This window comes from Perognathus longimembris, chromosome 14, assembly GCF_023159225.1.
Source record: "Perognathus longimembris pacificus isolate PPM17 chromosome 14, ASM2315922v1, whole genome shotgun sequence".
Lineage (NCBI taxonomy): Eukaryota > Metazoa > Chordata > Mammalia > Rodentia > Heteromyidae > Perognathus > Perognathus longimembris.
Genome location: NC_063174.1, coordinates 38,983,556 through 39,003,603, shown reverse-complemented (window position 1 = coordinate 39,003,603; position 20,048 = coordinate 38,983,556). Strand labels below are relative to the sequence as shown.

The 20,048-nt window shown below is 38.0% G+C and overlaps 1 protein-coding gene across 6 annotated transcripts in view; it reads right to left on the bottom strand.

The window, feature by feature from the left end:
* The window catches only part of Sipa1l1 (signal induced proliferation associated 1 like 1), a 251,478-nt gene that overhangs the window by 59,276 nt on the left and 172,154 nt on the right, over window positions 1-20,048 (bottom strand). For all 6 annotated transcript variants that reach the window (XM_048362391.1, XM_048362392.1, XM_048362397.1 and 3 more), the window contains 4 exons: window positions 14,218-14,321; window positions 10,452-10,609; window positions 1,152-1,725; window positions 339-613 (listed from right to left, as the gene is read on the bottom strand). In XM_048362391.1, coding sequence (XP_048218348.1) covers window positions 339-613; window positions 1,152-1,725; window positions 10,452-10,609; window positions 14,218-14,321 — 1,111 coding nt within the window. The remainder of the gene's footprint in view (window positions 1-338; window positions 614-1,151; window positions 1,726-10,451; window positions 10,610-14,217; window positions 14,322-20,048) is intronic.

Sequence of the window (20,048 nt, the reverse complement as noted above, 5' to 3'; positions counted from 1 at the left end):
GGAATATAAAAGAAAAAAAATCTGACAGTTTAAGATGCTGAGTGTCCTTGGATTTGTTTCTTGGCTACCGGAGCACGATGTTTGAGAACATTACCAGACTTCTCTATCTGGAGCAACTTTATAAATCCAGAGATGTAAATCCTGGGGCTGGCCCAAGTACTCATTCTTTCTAGCTGCTACTGCCACAAGCTGAAAGGGAGCTGTGATCTGAGTCAAGCTTTCCATGGAAGGCACTTGCAGCATTGCACAGAATCTCCTGTTCTGCACAACACTCACCTCTCTACCTGCTAGTCATTCTATATGGCACACAAATCCCACCCTTCAGGACTCAGACCTACCTTCGTGGGGTGCAATCGTCATGGGGGGGAATAATGACAACTTTCACTGTGACAGATGTCCTCAGGAGATCAATCATCTGCTCATGGCTCAGGGTGGCCACAGCCACCTTGCATATCTCCACCAGGCGGCTGCCCTGCCTCAGGCCTGCCTGCCAGGCATAGCCGTAGGGTTCTACATCTGCCACAATGCCCTCGTAGTTCACGTGAAAGCCAAGCTGTCCTAATCCGTTTCTTCGAAGAGTCATTTCCACTGATTCGCAACCTTTAGAAACAAACTAGAAAAGGAGATCAAAGATTGGGACTTAATGCATCACGTATTAAGGAGTAGACATAGAACTGGAAAAATGCTGCAAAAGTAGGGTTATTGCAGAATGCCCATGACTCGCTGAGGGAAAGGCTGGTCATCTCTCTCTCATCTTTGTTATAGCCAAACATAACATTCTGTTGCATCCAAAGAGCTCAGAGGCTTTCCTGAGGTTTCAAGGAAACCAACAAGAAGCTGCCAGCAATGAGAAACTATAAAAATTCAAGATAACAGATCCTCCAACAATTCTTTTCAACACCTACATAACTTACCAAGATAGAGAGGGATCGAGTCACATGCAAATGAGAAACATGTACCCCCTCACAGGACTGAAACTTAATACATGATGGAAAAGTTAAACCTGGATAAACTTGTGTGTTGCTCTCCCTTGCTTTGAATCAAGGGAGTTTCGAGGGTAGTTAATAAAACAGTACAAGTTTCAATAACTGAGTACTGAAAACTTTATGTAAGAGAAGTAGCATGTGAATGACAGGAGGGAAAAGACTTACCTGCAGCCGTTTGACAATATCTTTGATATCTTCATTGCTAATGAAACTCTCCACTGACACGCACTCTCCTCGCTCGTAGAAGATTTTGACACTTGTGTCAGTGGAGGTCCACCCTATCACATCTCTGCAGGAACAATTGAAAACCACGCTCTTTGTTTCCTGTTCAATGAGGACAATGAATTCATTGGAGATCCCAAGAAGACAGTCTATTTCCATAGCCTTGTTGTAGTCTTTGGCCCGCACCGCCCAAACAATGGCCCCCATGCTACTGAGCTCAGCTCCTGGATATGGCTTAGACTTTTCCTTCTTCTTAGAGGCCAGAGAGATGAACGGAAACTTTCCAGAAGGATCAATAGGGGTGTTGGTGACATTCTTTTCTGCCAGATCTTTCAGGTATTCCTGACGGGTCCGAGTTGCCATAGCTCGGAACTTTTCTGATTTATGAGCAGCATTTTCTGCATTAATCACTTTGGCCAAAAGAAAGTCCCTGAACACATTTGACTTGGGGAAGGTGACCCCTTTTGGGATAGGAGGTCCAAAGGAAGGCACATCTCTGGACCTGGTGACTGCCACACTAGGAGACAAAGCAAAAATCAAAGGGAAAGAGTCAATCAATATTTCTCAGTCTTACAACATGAAAATAAGACATATATTTACAACACAGAACTGAAGGAGTAGAGAAGTGGTAGACTACTTGCCTAGAGTATACAAGGTCCCAGATTAAACCCTCAGGAAAAAATGAAGGACATACCTCAAGAGAATTACTTGCTCATCTCCTTCCCCCAAAGCAAAACACATTTCTGCTAATATGAGCATCATCTTTTATTTAATCACATTTTAGACTTTAAGGAGCATAAAATATTTTTCTAAGCCAAAAAAAAGTAAAAGTTAACAAACTTCCAATTCCTTACTAGATAGGAGATTAAACAAAACCCATCAATAAAACCTTTATCATAATATTCTACAAATGTATTATGAATACCTAGAAACTGGCGATGGAGGGTTATTAATACATTATCGAACCTTCCAGAACACAAGCTCACATTGTGTTAGAGCACCAATGTGTCCTCCATTTTAGACAGGATGCCTATTGAGAACTTACTATGAAAATATCAGAAGATACATAACATATAAGAAGCGAATTTCTAATAAGATTAAATACATATTGTTTGTTGGCCTATGCTATGATGTGACCAGATTAAAAGTATAATTTTGAAATAAAAATGTCGAGTTACAGAATGATTACGATCTTTACATAATAACAACAGCACTTTAAAACCATATTTAAGGTTTATATTTTTTTGTGCCAGTACTAGGGCTTGAACGCAGAGCCAGTGCTGTACTACTTGAGCCATGGCTCCATTTCCAGCTTTTTGGTGGCTGACTGGAGATAAGACTCCGAAGGACTTTCCAGTCTGGGCTGGCTTTGAACAGCAGTCCTCAGATTTCAGCTACTTAGCCTCCTGAGTAGCTAGGATTATAAGTGTGGGACACCAGTGCCTGGCAAATGGTATTTTTTAAAATTGAGCCATTCTTTGGTATGAATTCTCTGCTTTTGGTATGTAATTCTGACAATCTACTTGCGAGAAACACATTTTCTCTTTCCCATTTCTTTGGCCAGACTGACATGAGAAAGTCTGTTTCTATCATTTCTACTATATATGTATTTCTAAAACTGGGACTAAGAAAAGGGCCATACAAGTATCTGCATTGAACTATTAATTTTAATTGTAAGAGAAAAAAGATAATATTAAATTTAGGAACATTGAAAATACTGAATTCCTGCTGTTTTACTGAAACAGAGGTTAAATGTAACAGAGGTTAAACGGAAAGGTTGTATCTCTACATTATGTTCTAAGATTACATGTGATACCCTTAGCCAAATCTTGAGATATCTGGAAATTATGTTTCTAACAGTTCAAACAATCCTCTTCTCAGATGATTTAACAGTGACTCAATTATGAAATTGTACTAAGTAGTAAAGGAAATCATATAAAAACTGGCTTCATCTAAACTCCCAGAATGGGAATCAGTGAGTGTGTACCTTTCAAATTAAGCTGAGGAGCTATTTCACAATTTCTATTTTAAGAAGTGTCTGCTTTAAGATACTTAGGTTTACTTTTACTGTATCTTATGAAAGCAGGTCAGCACTCTTATGACATAATTATTTGGTGAGATGGAAATGCTAAACTATCAGAAAATACAGACAGATTTCCTTTTTTTTTTTTAGTCTACAAGTTTATGAGAAAAAGAAAAAGAACAAGACTACCTAGCTCACATTATAACAAAGAAAGATGTCAAGTGATGCTACATTTTCCAACTGAAGAATTCACAGAAAGCTCTATAAGCATGCATTATAGCCTAATTATACCGGTATTAGAAAGGCAATTTCTCTTTTCTGTTGTGAACTGTCTGGCTTGAATGCTGACGACTGTATAATTTTAATTTGATCTTTCTATTTTCCATTCGGAAGTCAAGCAAAAGATGCTGAAATCTAGATTTGCTAGATTTTCTAAGAGGAATCCTGTAAGTGTCCAGAAATAGTATTTTTCATCTTAAAACTGGCGATTTTTTCTGTTGCTAATTTCACTCAAATAATTTATTCTTCCCCAGGGAACAGCTGAGATTTTATTTTAAACAAGGAGAGGAACATGCTTAGCAGGGGGTGTGATGATGAGCACCATCCATCTATTTGCCCTCAAACCCACTAGCTTTCTATAGATCTATTTATTAAGTGACAGAACTTTAGACCAACATATGCTGAAAACCCACCAATAATTAGAAGCCTCCAGATTGAACTGAGGGGAGAACTGAATCTTTAACATGTAATTATCAATGACTCACCATGGTAGGGAGGTAAATGATACAGACACTAAAATCAGCTTTGTGGTATTACAAATAGAATCTTCACAGAAAAAGAAGACGAGGAAGATGATACCTCAGAATGTTCTTTTCAAATGAAGAGTTTTGTTTAGGATATAACTCTAACTTTCAAGGTTGAGCTTATTAATTTCTATGCCACATATGCTGAACTCTTTATAATAAGGCCTAGTTTAAGTAAAATAGAATCATTTGTCTAAAACATATTAATTATAAATGGTTCTTTCTATTTTTAGAAGCAGATTCTCTAAAAAACAGCCTCAGCTTGGCCAAACTTCTGTTAGCTATACTAGTCTGCAACACTGTGCTGCAGAAATAATACATCCTTTGCAGTTGTAGCCATGGTTTATGCACTAGGTAGGCTTGTGGACTAGGATATTCTGCCCAGGAGGCTAAGCTGGAGGATAGACAATGTTAAGAGACCAAAGCAGTCAGGGAGCTAGAACCTAAAGTCACTGTCCAGTGAACTCTACTCATAAAAATCTTGACCTCTTCTATTATAGAGCCATTATAACAAAAACAGCCTGGTACTGGCATAAAAACAGATCTGGAGATCAATGAAATAGAAGACCCGGAAATAAATCCACATGCTTACAGTCAGCAGATATTTGACAAAGGAGCTACAGACATACAATGGAAAACATAGCCTCTTCAACTACTGGTGCTGGGAAAACTGGGCAGCCACATGTAGAAAACCCAAAGTGGACCCTAACCTATCACCATGCACCAAGATCAACTCAAAATGGATTAAGGACCTCAACATCAGATCTGAAACTACTGAAGGACAGAGTAGGAAAGACACTGAACTTATAGGCAGAGGTAGGAACTTCTTTAACAGAGAGTCTCAGAGGCACAACAGATAGGGGAGAGACTTGACAAATGGGACTACTACAAAATAAAAAGTTTCTGCACAGCTAAAGACATAGCCACTGAACTAGAAAGACAGCCAACCATATGAGAAAGGATCTACACCTGCACAGCAACAGACAAAGGCCTAATTTCCATCATCTACAGAGAACTCAAGAAACTAACCCCCTCCAAACCTAGTAAACCAATTATTAAATGAGTAAAGGAGCTAGAGAGACTTCACAGGAGTAAGAGATAAAAATGGCAAAGAAACATATGAGGAAATGTTCAACATACCTGGCAGTAAAGGAAATGGCGATCAAAACAACCCTGAGGGGCTGGGGATATAGCCTAGTGGCAAGAGTGCCTGCCTCAGATACACGAGGCCCTAGGTTCGATTCCCCAGCACCACATATACAGAAAACGGCCAGAAGCGGCACTGTGGCTCAAGTGGCAGAGTGCTAGCCTTGAGCGGGAAGAAGCCAGGGACAGTGCTCAGGCCCTGAGTCCAAGGCCCAGGACTGGCCAAAAAAAAAAAAAAAAAAAAAACAACCCTGAGATACCACCTTACTCCAGTTAGAATGGCCTATACTCTGAACTCAGGCAACAAATGCTGGAGGGGATGCGGGGGAAAAAGGAACCCTTCTCCACTGTTGGTGGGAGTGTAAACTAGTAGAACTACTCTGGAGAACAGTATGGAGGTTCCTCAAAAAGCTCAGCATACATATGCTATGACCCAGCCATACCACTCCTAGGCATCTATCCTGAACAACAGGTCCCAAGATACCATAAAGACATCTACACATCCATGTTTATCGCTGCACAATTCACAATAGCTAAAATATGGAAACAACCCAGATGCCGCACTACAAATGAATGGATCCAAAAAATGTGGTACCTGTACACAATGGAGTACTACATAGTGATTAGAAATGATAAAATAGTGGTATTCTCAGGGAAATGATCAGATCTTGAACAAATAATGTTGACTGAGACAAGCCTAGAACACAGAGAACAAAGGCGCATGGTCCCCTTGATATATGATTGTTGGGGGAAGGGGGGAGAACAGTAGAGACCAGGTCTGCAAAATAACAAACTTCTTTTCAAATGGTATTTCCACGTGTTTGGGTCAGCGATTTTACATTATGTATCTAAAACCAAACACCTACTAAACAAACATAAAAAGGTCTAGGATAGACCTATCAGAGGATCACAATAGCTCAAAAGCTATGTACATATGATTATATAAGATGAGGCTAAGCAAAATGAGCTCCAAGAGAAGGACACAGGAGGACTTTGTTGTTGTCATTATGTTTATTGTACTAGGTGAATTTCCTTTGGCATAGTACCCCACGGGTTACTGTATATGATTTTGGTACACTGGAAATTGTATATATGCTTACCTGAACTAGGGAAGGGAAAGAAAAATGAGGGAGTATATAACAAATATGACAAGAAATGTACTCACTACCTTATTATGTAACTGTACCACCTCTGTATTATTGTCAATAAAATTTTAACTTAAATTTTAAAAAAGTCTTAAGCTTTATCTTAAGAATTCACCTGATTTTGCAAAACACCAATAAGGAACATTTCTGCAACATCTGAGAATGATGGAGGGAACTAGATGTTGTCCTGTGCTTATCTCCCAGTGAACACACAGCTCTTTCACTTCTCCAGGAAAGAGATACAGAGAAGTAAGATGATTTACACACAACTATCAGAGAGAGCCAGGGCCAAAGAGAAGCCCTCAACAGGCAACAGAGAGCTCTAGAGCAAGATAACACACTTCCCTCTGAAGAAAGTTTTAAACCTCTCCTCCCAACCTCAAGATTCTTGCTAAAGAGTATCATCTACATGAGTCTCATGGGCCAGGAGACCACCCAGAGGCTGTATCTAGTTGACTAGGGCTATGTAACACCTGATGGCATCAAACACCTTGGATGAAGCAGTGGGACTTGATACTCAAAGCCAAATTCAAGTTGATATACAAGGATACATCTGAATAGAAGTCTGACACTTGAACTTTGAAAGCACAGTGGAAACAACAAACATTATCTCCCAATCTAAAAAGAATGACAAATAAAACATTCGGAAGGAGGTTTCTCTGGTTCTCTTCTTGGAGCCTGGCTCAGATTGCCTTGTGGGGAGCTTTACAAAAAGGCAGAACTGGGCAAAGGAAGAAAAGATCAGAGGCAGAACATACCTTGTCACTCATTTTCTCCAGGGAGTTTAGATTTCTACTTAAATCTAAAATCAATAACACTACCCAGTAACTATTAACTAGGCTTTAGGCAACTTTTAAGGATCAAGAGTAAAACTTAAAAGTTTGGCGAACACTAATTCCAATAGATTGAGCTACCTGCTAGAGTAAAGGCATCATAGTCCTACTAGGTCAGGAGTTTATCAGGTGAAGGAGGGCAGGTCTGTGAGTGGAAAGTCATTGGTCTAGAGAGCAGGAGATACAGAATACAGCTTTAAGGTCCTGGAAGACTAAGTAGTTTCACAAGAGTGAGTGGGTAGAGATAAGAGGAGTTGGCAGAAGAGTCAGAAAAGGCTGGACAAGAAATCAGACTTAAAGGACCTCACACAGCAGAATACGTTGAACCTGAACTTTTCCCTAAGTGATTTTAAACACAAAGGATTGCACTATGGTGATGCTGATTAATGATGACTTCATTTTATGGGGAAAAAAAATTCTACCACTTGGCTATTTTGGCTTCTTCTTCTTAAATGAATCTTGACATTTAATGTGCACATACCATACTCCCTTGTACATATGTCATACTTACTGGATATTGAGTAGTTGTTACAAACAACCTTCCATTACACAGAAAGGGAAATTTAATACCTAAGAGGGTTTATAATCTGTTTTTTGTACAATATTATACTGATTCTTCAATATTTATTGCATTCTAGACCCTAAACTAAAGTACTGATTATAATTAACAGTTGTTTAGAAGGCTCAGGATTTTTTAAATAATTACTTATTGTTATTATAGTTTTAAAATTAATTATTCCTTAATTTTGATCAAATAAGGAAACCAGTTGTCTAATTTCCAGTTGTTTACAATGGCTTAAGATTTTCATTATAGCCTTTTTACCTAAATTAAGGCTCAAGGTCCACACACTACAATTAATTTTATCTTTTTCCCCCCACCTAGTGGTGGGGATGGAAGCCAGGGCTTTAACTCATGCTAGACAAGACCCTACCAGAGTCTGAATTTGTCCACTAAAACCATGTTGCTCTCTCTTTTGTATTTCTTATCAATTGGCTTATCTAGAGATTTCATCAGATTTAGATTTAATGAGGGGGAACTGGGGAATGATTCATAGGTGAGGTTGTGTTTCTCCATTATATAAGGTACACATTTGTCTCTTTTTATGATGCAGGCAGCCTTTGATCATCAAAGCTAGATCCATTAATTCATTAGCTATTGAAAAATGGCGATATTCTACCCTGTGATTTTTTTTTTCTTTGTTGCCCTCAGGGGTGAGTGAAGTATATTTGGTTGTTTGTCTCCAATCAAATGACCTCATACTGCTATGCTTATTGAATTTGTATCTTTGATGTGAGTAGTTGTTTTCTGCATCTCCCCTAACAATAATCACATATTGATGGTTTTCTGTATATTGTTGCCTATAACAGCTCCTTCATCTTTTTGATTTGTTGCTTCTAATTTGCTCTATCAGCTGGGACCAGGCAATTAAGCTTACTGTAATGATGCAAATAAAATAACAGAGACTGGAGGGTTTTGCTGATCAATTACAGGGTATGTTTTAGTACACAGACTTAAGTGACTGATTGAGTTCTTGGCTATGTCAAGACTATTCAAGGTTAACTGGCTTCTAGAATTAGTCAGTTTTTCCTATATAAACTTTCCAGTCCTCAGGGAGAAATAACACTTCATTATTTCAGAACCTTATCTCTGGACCCACTCTTGAGAACTTTTCTTTTTTGTATCCCAGGGTCTAGGTAGTAGACGCATAACTGAATAAACAATGAAACATGAACAGATAGCTTCCAATTTATTACTTTCATTGTGAATGGTAACATTGGATGGATTTTCCTAAAATTTTATTTTACTCTGATTGCCCAGCACTGCAAAAGACTCTACTGCTTAGTTCTCGTCCCTACATTAGAAGTTCCTTAACTGAGCTCTTTCCCTTCTTTCCTGTCTCCATTTTGGGCACACATGACTACTCATTACTCCTAGACTTATTCCTCTTGTTCCCATTAAATTCCATCCACATGTGCTCTAAAGCACACAAATTGAGTCCCATTTTTGTATTATCTCTGTAACTTGGCCTTGCAGTGTTCTCTGTTCCATTTCCACGAAAATTTGTCATGGAGAAAGGTTTTTAGAAATGAGGACGGCTGAAGTAATTACAATACAAATTATGTTCTAGTTAAGTTGAGAAAATGATGCTTCCATGTTGTGTACACTGATTCAGATACCAAGTGGTGTCAGTAAGAAAAAAAACATGAAGGTTCCTACTGGAAAAAGTTGGGATCAAAAGGGTTAAATGATAGAAAAGCATATGATTTACTCTCACTCACTAGATTACTCAGGGATAAAGGTAAATTAGATTCAAATAAATTTAGAATAACTCAATGTATTTAGAATAAACATTTCCACCACAGTAGTATGAAAGAGGACTATAAATTAATATCCCTATTATAGTTGGGAGAGTATAGCTATGGTTTGAGGAAAACTCATAGCCATGAAAGTTATTTGAAGGCTCCTGTATCATGTTAAAATTGATGCAAGTTTCCCATTCTAACTTTTGTTTACTCTGGGCCTCCAAACACCTCTGACATCCCACAAACTTCAGGAAACATGCACAGCTCATTTGAAAAAGTCAGTGAAGAATCTGATTTCTTAAGTTTACAGTAGAAAAAGTCTTAACTTTATAATTTTTGTGATTTATTTTTCAGTGATGCTACAAACATAAACTCCCTTGGATTTGTAAACGGCTTAAAGTTCACATATGATAGTAACGTGGGTCTTCAGACAACCTTTACAACTAGGGAATTCCAAACATACTCGTGAGTCATGAGCAGAATGTGTTCATCACATGGTGGGGTTAATAAGGATGGCCAACAGATCAAAATAAGGGGGATAAAGAAACCCATTCTCAGTGTGTGTATTTGTACCTAATATACCTAATTAAGCCCCTAAGTAAGGTCTTAGGCTTTAAACAAAATAACAATAATTTTTTTAAATAAACTTCTTTCTCCTAATTATTATGATCATTTTTCTCTGCTCCTGCCAGGCCAAAAACCATATATAATTAGCATATGAGTAATTAGCTAGTTGGTGACCAGATGGTATGGATGAAGGACACCACACAAGGAGGAGGTGCAAATGGAAACGACAGGTGTCTGACCAAGTCTGGGAAATGCCAGCACCACCGGGTTATGTCATCATGTGAATTCAGCCAAGTGCACATAAAATGTGAAGACAAAGAAAATAGTAATAGACTCCTATTGCCACTTCAGAAAGCACAGCTGGATGGTGCCTCTGCATAACAACCAATGCCGACATAGCCAGTTGTAGCACCCACACATACCTGTAACAGACACTGTCCGTGCAGGGGTTGTGAGCCCGGACAATAACAAAAACATGCTGAAAGTGAGACCGGATGTTTTTAGGGCTAAACGGCTGTGCTCCAGGCTCTTGGAAAACAATTGTTACAATGTCATTGCCAATGTGACGCTTCCGTAGGAGCTGAAAGAAAAAATAAGCAACCAACATAAATGGCAATGCTTCGATTGTCTACCCGCCCCAATTCCCTCAGTTAACTATATTTAAAACATTCATTAGTAATCTATATACACCAGGGTAAGAAATCTACACAGTAACTGTCAATATTTTAGAGCATCTCATCATTCCCTCCAAGAAAGAATATGGAAATTGTATAGAAGACATAGCCATTCAAATGGATCTAATCAGTATTTGCTATTATGCCAAGTCCCAGCATCTCCAAGTTTTCAGTTTCTATAACAACAGCTTTGTTCCATTTTCATGTAAACTTGCCATGTAGAAGACTCCTGGAAATGAGAATGGCTGAAGTAATTACAATGCAATTTATGTTTTGGTTTAACTGGCTTTGTTTAAAGAAAATATTAGCTAAGGTGTTTTCTGACAGAATTTTCTGCCACAAGCTGGTAATAAAGAAATTAATAATATTTTACAGTGTAGTAACAAGTTTAAAGCAGGTTAAACTTTAGTTTCTTTAGTTACAAAGCAAGGTCCTTAAAACCACCTTCTGTTTTGTGGTCACTGGTACTGTGTATGGGTGGTTGGCATATCATTCTAGGACAGTGTTTTATCAGAGGTAGTTTCAGATAGCACCAGTAGTATAAAGAAAATTAGAATCTGTATGACTTTTACTTAGGGAAGCTCATATCTGTAAGACATAAGCTTCTACTTACAAAATATATTTTAAAACTTGCAAATGACATGAACTAGGGGTGTGGCTCAAGTAGCAGAGTGTGTGCTAGCAAGTGCAAGGCCCTGAGTTCATACCCTGTTGTTATAAGGTACAAAAATTACATACAAATAAAATCAATGACTTACTATTGGCTGTCAGCTGGAAGAAATAATAGATTGGCCTGAGAACTGAGACTTAAAAAATATTTGGGAAATATACTTTTAACTTTAGAAATTTGTAAGCAACTCAAAAATTATTTTCCAGTGAGGCAATTTGTTTCATTGCTAAATATGGTAGTCAGATGTTATAGAAATAAAATCTAGTCTGAATTGATTGCCTTACAGAATGCTTTGTTTTGTTTTGTTTTTGTCAGTCCTAGGCCTTGGACTCAGGGCCTGAGCACTGTCCCTGCCTTCTTTTTGCTCAAGGCTAGCACTCTGCCACTTGAGCCACAGCACCACTTCTGACTGTTTTCTATGTATGTGGTGCTGAGGAATCAAACCCAGGGCTTCATGTATATGAGGGAAGCACTCTTGCCACTAGGCCATATTCCCAGCCCCTACAGAAGGTACTAATAATTTAAAAATCAATATGCCCAAGATAGACATAAAATTATACTACTTATCTGTATACTATATATATATAATTCCTGCACAGATGACGTCAGTAATTTTATATGCTATTCGTTCAACATATGTGAAGTTAATCTTAATAAAACGTCAAATAGAAACATCTTGTGGTGTATATAATGCAAGATAATATTTAATAATGTATGCAAAAATTGTGTGCAAAACAGATTTTAAAAGTTTTTCTTATTTTTTCCAAACATCAAATTATTTTTATAAAGAAATTAAATTCACTAGCTAGAGGATAACAATGTCTTAATATACAGAATTACTTTCTCACTCTGGCACAGGACCATAACTGTGTGTGTGGGTGCACGCGTGTGCACATATGCATTTGAATTCAGTGCCTCTAACTCCTGAATCAACTCACTCTTCTATTTGAGCTAGCCTTGCTTTTTTACTGGTTAGTTGAAGAGGAAATCTTTTTCAGACTTTTCTGACCAGGCTGGCTTTGAATCCTCAAGATCTTATTCATCTAAGATTCCTATAATCTAAGATTATAGGAATGAGCCACTAGCATCCAGCTAGTGTTTAGATGTTTTTTTGACTTAAGTGAATCCTGATTAAATTATTCAAATAATTGTCCATTTAAGCAACTCACTCTGCCCAGAACTTATTTAATAGTCATATGTTGTTATTAACTATTTTATTTTACCTAGACAAATTTCATCTTTATCTTCTTAGGAATCAGGTAGACTAATCCTTTATCTCCTCTTAAAACACCATTTGAAATGTTAGTAATTTCTTTTCTCCTCTACTGATTGGTCAGAGTAAGAAATCTAGTATATCTTTCTTAACAGATTTTGTTATTGGTGGTCCTGGGGTTTGAAAAGGCCTCCTCCTACTTGCTAGGTTGATGCTCTACTACTACTTGAGCCATGCCTCTAGCCATGCTTTTGGCTGGTTAATTTTGTTGTTGATCATGGCAGTCTTGAACTCTGGGACAGGGTGCTGTCCCTGAGCTCTTCAACTCAAGGCTAATGGCTTTGAGCCACAGTGCCAGTTTTCTGGTTTTCTGGTGGTTAACTGGAGATAAGAATCTCATGGACTTTCCTGCCTGGGATGGCTTTGAACTATGATCCTCAGATCTCAGCCTCCTGAGTAGCTAGGATTACAGCTATGAATCACTGGCACCCAGCTTTTGCTGATTAATTTGGAGAAAGAATCTAGCAAACTTTTCAGCCTGAGTTAGCCTAAAATCTTGATGCTCCGCTCCATATCTCAACCACCTAAGTAGTAGCCACTGCAACTCAATTACCATGGTGCTTCTTTCTGAGAGAAATTTAGAATATGGACTTTGCATCAAAGAAATTGTCAAAAAAGTTCAGGTCAGGGAACTTAACATAGGGTTATTTCATATTTATAGCTGATTCATTGACTTATTTCTTGATTTTGATTACTTTGGTAATCAAGAAAAGCAACATTTTGTTAGCTAGATTAGTAATTTAAACAAACCTAAAGTGATGATGTATTAGATTAGATCAGTGTTTGGTTAAATTCTGTAAAAAAAAAAAAGGATGTGATTCATTCTGCAGCTGGCGGTGTTCTGTTAGTACAAATGACAATAACAAAAGTCTTTCTACTTTAAGGTCAGAAGTAAAACTGGACTGAGAGTCTGTGAGTTCTCCCCTTCTTCCAAATTTCAGTCTGTTATTGTTCATTTAGAATTTATCACTTCTTACCTTCTGCATTTTAGTATTTTGCTTCCATTTAGTATTTGGGCATTGTGCTTTTAGGTGCCTAAAGATAAAACTTTGGATCTAGTACACATATATGCAAATCTTACTTCAGTTCTTTCCTATCACCTGATGAATACTTTAAGAACAAACATTATTACCAGACCCTGCTAACACATATCTCCTCTTAAAGTTGGTATATGGACTTTCCTTTGAAATTTCAATGAAACATCACTATTTTTCTCCTTTGTTCATTGGCCTCTTAGAAGAACCTTCACCCATTCTTAGTCTTCCCAACTCTTTCCAGTCATCTAATCACCATGATTTCAACTTACTCGTTTTAGATTTCATGGAAGCCTCTGCCCCATGGGTGAAAAGCAAATGATTAATCCACAGAGCTATCCAGATGGCTGTTAACCTAGAATTTATGTCTCATCATTTGTTTGCAGCTCCTCTGCCATTCCTTACTTCCACAAAGCACAAAGCTTTCTACTGCTATAACAGGTGCAACTCTGAATTCAGATTTTACAAACTTTCCAGTTAGGCTTGAGTGGGGAAGTGAATCAGGGGGAAAATACAGGTGACACAAGGATCTCTTACCTGTTGCTTGTTGTTAGGTGTGTATGGCAGCATAGTAGAAACATGAAACATAATTTCATAGTCTTTGTATGCTGTGTACAGAGAATGAGTTCCAGTGGAGTCAGCTGCAGTTAAAAAAAAGTGCACAGTAATAAGATGACAATAAGAATACAAAAGTATTATAATTTATTCAAGAGCTATATCTCAAAATGATTTGAAAGAAAAAGTTCTAGTAGGAGCTACTGTAGATGTTTTTATCCACTTTTTAATAGCTAATCCTATGGCAATCTAATTTTAGAAGCCTATGGGTTGGAATCTATGCAGAAAAAAACAAAATCTATGGTATCAAAACAAATTAAAACAGAAGGGGCTGGGGATATGGCCTAGTGGCAAGAGCGCTTGCCTCAGATACTTGAAGCCCTGGGTTCGATTCCCCACACCACATATACAGAAAATGGCCAGAAGTGGTGCTGTGACTCAAGTGGCAGAGTGCTAGCCTTGAGCAAAAAGAAGCCAGGGACAATGCTCAGGCCCTGAGTCCAAGGCCCAAGACTGGCAAAAAAACCCCACCAAATTAAATCAGAAGATAAATTATTGAATGACTTTAAAAGGTGCTGTGCACAAGATTTATATATAATTGAGATATCTGCACAAGAAGCAATATGAAAATATCTGCTTCTGATAGGCTATAAACTCACAGGTAGAACTTATAAAACTATGGTCTAGGGCTGGGAATAGGGCCTAGTGGTAGAGTGCTTGCCTCGCATACATGAAGCCCTGGATTTGATTCCTCAGCACCACATATATAGAAAAAGCCAGAAGTGGCGCTGTGACTCAAGTGGCAGAGTGCTAGCCTTGAGCAAAAAGAAGCCAGGGACAGTGCTCAGGCCTTGAGTTCAAGCCCCAGGACTGACAAAAAACAAAAACAAACCCAAAAAACAACCTATGGTCTATTGTCTATGTTCATAACTGAAGGAAATGCTAAATTTCAATCTAGGGACCATGAAAACAAAGGCAAAATTGTCTTCCTTCCAAGCTCACAGATATCATGCTAAGAAGCCTCTTTTCTAATTCTCTGACTACAAGTCAGGAAGTCATTTTGTTTGTTAAGACATAGATGATAATTTAGCAACACTGTAACATGTAAAAACAAAAATACTGCTGGGTTCCAATGGCTCACGGTTCAGACAGGCTGGACAAGAAAGTCTCTGAGCCTCTTTTTTCCAATTAACCACCAAAAAGCCAGAAGTAGAACTGTGTGGTAGAGTGCTAGTCTTGAGTGCAAAAGCTCTGGGACAGAGCCTAAGCCTTGAGTTCAAGACCCAAGAATGGCACCAAAATTAAAAAAAAGGACTGGGGCTGGGGGTACTATAGCAATAGCCAAGAAATTTACTTGAGATCTAAGTATTTGTTGTGTTCTCACTGTACCTAAGGGGGGGAAAAAAACAACCTATGTTGCCTAAATGAAAAGGTTTCAGAATCAACAAGCCCACAAATACCTATAGCCAAGAGTGTGCAGCAATTTGTCATAGCTAAAATATGGAACCAACCCAGATGCCCCTCAGCAGACGAATGGATCAGGAAAATGTGGTACATATACACAATGGAATTTTATGCCTCCATCAGAAAGAATGGCATTGCCCCATTCGTAAGGAAATGGAAGGATTTGGAAACAATTATAGTAAGTGAAGTGAGCCAGACCCAAAGAAACATGGACTCTATGGTTTCCCTCATAGGGAATAATTAGCACAGGCTTAGGCTAGTCACAGCAGAGGATCACAAGAGCCCAATAGATATGCCCTTATGAACACAGATGATGATGCTAAGTGAAATGAACTCCATGTTATGGAAAAAAGTGTTATATCACTGTTGTAATGACTTTCAACATGCCATGTGAAACCGTAGCTTCTACTGTTGATCCTTTTGTATCCCCTTCCTGTGGTTGTACCTGCACTATCACTGTATATCTGAGTACATTGGAAGCTGTATATACTGGTATTAGAACTAGGGAAGTGAAAGGGATTATCAAAATTGAGAGACAAAGGATAAAAAGACAAACGACTCCAAAAGCAATACTTGCAAAACCATTTGGTGTAAACCAACTGAACAACTCATGGGGGCGGGGGGGGGGGGAGGAAAGGGGGAAGGGGGAGGGGAGAATGAGGGAGGAGGTACCAAACAGTACAAAAAATGTACCCAAGGCCTAACATATGAAACTGTAACTTCTCTGTACATCAGTTTGACCAATAAATAGGGGGGAAAAAAGAGTGTGTAGACACTTATTACTGCCCAGCTCAAAGGGACTACCTGTTAGACTCTCAGAATCCCAGATGAATAGGCTCCAAAAGGAACAAACGTGCATCCATTCTGGGTAAGCTCACTTCTAACAACCATATTTTTGACGAGCCAAAGACTCATTACATGTTAGAGAATGATGCTATATCAGGGGTGAAAATGCCCAACCTTTGGAACATATATAATCTTTTAAATAATTTGGTATATGATAACGCACATATGTCTCTTGTATGCTTCTGATATGTAAGCCACCCTGGAGATGTCTATGTATGTTGATATTTGGTATGGTCCATGAATGAGGTTATAAATACCTAAATGGCTCTTGGCATAAAAAACGCTTCCGTGAAATCCATGTAACAAAATCTCTGGTTTATACCACAAGGTAGTAGTTCTCAAATTCAGTGTGCACACTGTCAGCTAGAAAACTAGTTTAAAAAGGTTTCATCCCTAGAAATGCTGCTTGTCGAGTGTAGGGATTCAAAAGAAGAGTCTATATTTAATAAACACTCCAGGTAACTCTAATGCAGTAAGTACTGCTACTCCTTTAGGTACTGCTCCAAGCACAAATTGCAATTAAGGCTTATACACAATTTTTTTTTCCCCTTGGGGGGAGGAGGGAGAGGGCTTGAATTCAGGACCTAAGCCTCTTTGTGCTCAAGGCTAGTGCTCTATACCACTTCAGCCACAGCACCATTTCCAGTTTTTGAGTGGTTAACTGGAGATAAGAGTCTCACAGGGACCTTTCTTCCTGGGCTGGATTTGAACCACGATCCTCAGATCTCACTCCCTAATAGCTAGGATTACAGTGTGAGCCATCAGTGCCCAGCTTTACAGACAGTTTTAAAAAGCATGAGCTTAATGGAAGCTTTTATTTTTGAACCAGATTCAAAATGCAAAAATTTCAAATAACGTAAAAATAGAATAAAGCAAATATGACTCAAAAACTGCAAAAGTATTTGGCAATGTATAACTACTCAAGAAAAATAACATTAATGACCACCACTACAAAAGACTGCATATTGCTATAATAGAGATCCACTGAACTGTTTAAGATCAGTCTTGAGCATAAAGAATTTATCTATTGTAAAGGACCCCTGCTATAAATAGCAGAACTGATTAGTGCATTTTAATATTTTAAGGTGAATGTGTCAGCTTTGATGTGTACTTACATGTGTTTCAAACCAATTTTAAGAAAAATTAATGAACTAGAAAAAAGAATGTCATACATATTCACTTATTACATTTTGCTTTATGTCTGTCTAAAGCTAAAAGGATTACTATCTGAGAAGAAAACTGAAAGGAGTACAGCCCTAAGGATAGTTTGTTTTTTGCTCTCAGTCTTTTCTCTCATTAATATGTCCCATTTTATACCATGGATGCTATCTGACCAGCATGTTTCCCCCACCCCCCTGAGGATCTAAAAGTTCTAAAATTTTGCTGATATTTTTGACAATTTGCAAACAATTTCCCAAGTTTTAAACATGAGACTTGGGTCCAAACAATAAAATATCCGAAAGGATTTCCAAAATCTTGAAACTAACGTACATAACAGAGTTGCTAAACTTAACCAGGGAGAATAGAAAGGAATGGTTACTGTTTTCTGAGGCAAGTATACAATGATCCTACACTTGGATTTTGAGTGACTATGAAATCTTGAACCATGCAAATCTTAATAGGATGACAAAAACCACAGTTTATCTTGTTAAAAAGAAGATATATTTAGCAATCTCTAAAGGGAAAAGGTACTTGTAAAGCACTGATGAAAAGATAATAACACTTTATATTTGTATGGGGCTTTAATACATCAACAGTAAATTCAGGTATTATATGGGTCATTTTGATAGTCAATGGCCTACCTTAAACTCGCACCACCACCAAGTGGCATATAACCATTAATATAGTTCATACTTCACCATAATATGATGCCACATGCCTGTAATCTAGTGCTTGGGCAGCTGAGGCAATAGCATTACAAGTTTGAGACTAACCTGATCATACAACCAAACTGTTTCAAAACAACCAAAATGAAACAAAAAAGTAAGTTACTAAAACCAGATAAGTAGACATTGAATAACTGAGGAGTAATAATACTCTCAGATGCTTTGAACAGATGTAGATCAGTGATGGTTTGCTACTGTGCACATTTCTCCTTGAAGATGGTATGAACAGGTTAGCAAACTCATAGAAGCAATGTCAGTAGTCTCTTAACTTCTCTTCTCACTCAACTATTGTGCTTTTGGGTAGTCAAATGCTTGGATGTAAAGGTATATGCATGTGAATCTTATTCAAAAAAATAATTAGGCTTTTGAGTAACCTTTGCTTGGACATTAAAGGGCATGTTTAAGAAAAACCAGATGGTAACTGAGTCAACTAAGTTTTTGAAAAGTTTATAGCTTTAAAGACTATGGAGGCTGGATGTACAGCTCAAAGGGACAGCACTTGCTTGGTTTCTATCTCCAGCACCCAAGGAAACAAACCTATGAATATATGGATAAAAGTAATATCATTGAATACAAGAAAAAACCAGATAGTTTGAGGGCTTAAAATACTGTAATAGGCAGCTGGCTGATGGGATCATTCAGTTGTGATTCCCTTGTAGTCAGAGAGAGGCATATCTTCCATGAAGGAACCTGGCCTTAGGATGGGGGTGGGGTGGGGTGGCACAGAAGTCAATGCTCAGAAACACAGCCAGGCTTGGTGTGCTTCTGGAACACTGCCACGTATTTGAGATGATGTACATTTTGGGCCCTAGAGTGCTGTTTCACTCATCAATGAAGCAATTGGAGAAGTCAAGGATTCCACCATTCTATCATCTTATATTTACTTATTTTTTTAATGAAATTGAAACCATGGCCAGGAGAATGGCCACTTTATTTCAATAAGAATGGGATCAAAGAGAGCATAGGTCTATCATGGCAAATTGATACTATGTGAGCTGGTTCAAATAATGTTCATAGGGACTCATGGCTCCTCCAAATTGATAACTGAGAGAAAAGGACAGAAGCACTGTTTAACTGGTACTTAAAAGTCAGTCACTACTATTTTCCACCTCCTGTGCAGGTTGTAAGAATTCTGCAATTACATAGATTCCCTACATGAAGTAAGTAGATCAGAATTAGAAGGCCAACAACATCATTCGTTAACTTCCTACCAGCCAGTCCCTTACTCTCTACTTAGGGTTCTTACTGCCATGAGGCTCATGTGAATGTACATGATAATAGCCCATAAAAGTTAATCAATAAATGTGTTAGTTACAATTTAAAACTTTGTTTAGTTAAGTAAGAAGTATAGCTTTCTTGAAAAGAATATTTTACTTCATCTCTATCAACACTCTTCCTTTTCTGGTGTGGAACTCTGAATAGCACTTTGCATATGCAAAGCATACAAGCAATGCTGGTTTGATCCTTTCCCTTTCACAGTTTAAGTGTTTTTAATGAAAAATGATTTATTTTCTTTATGAAAAGTCTAAATCCCTTCAGAGACTCTGAAATCTCAATTGCCTTTACACATTGCTAAAAAAAAAAAATGGAGGCAGCAACAAACACTAATATCACAGC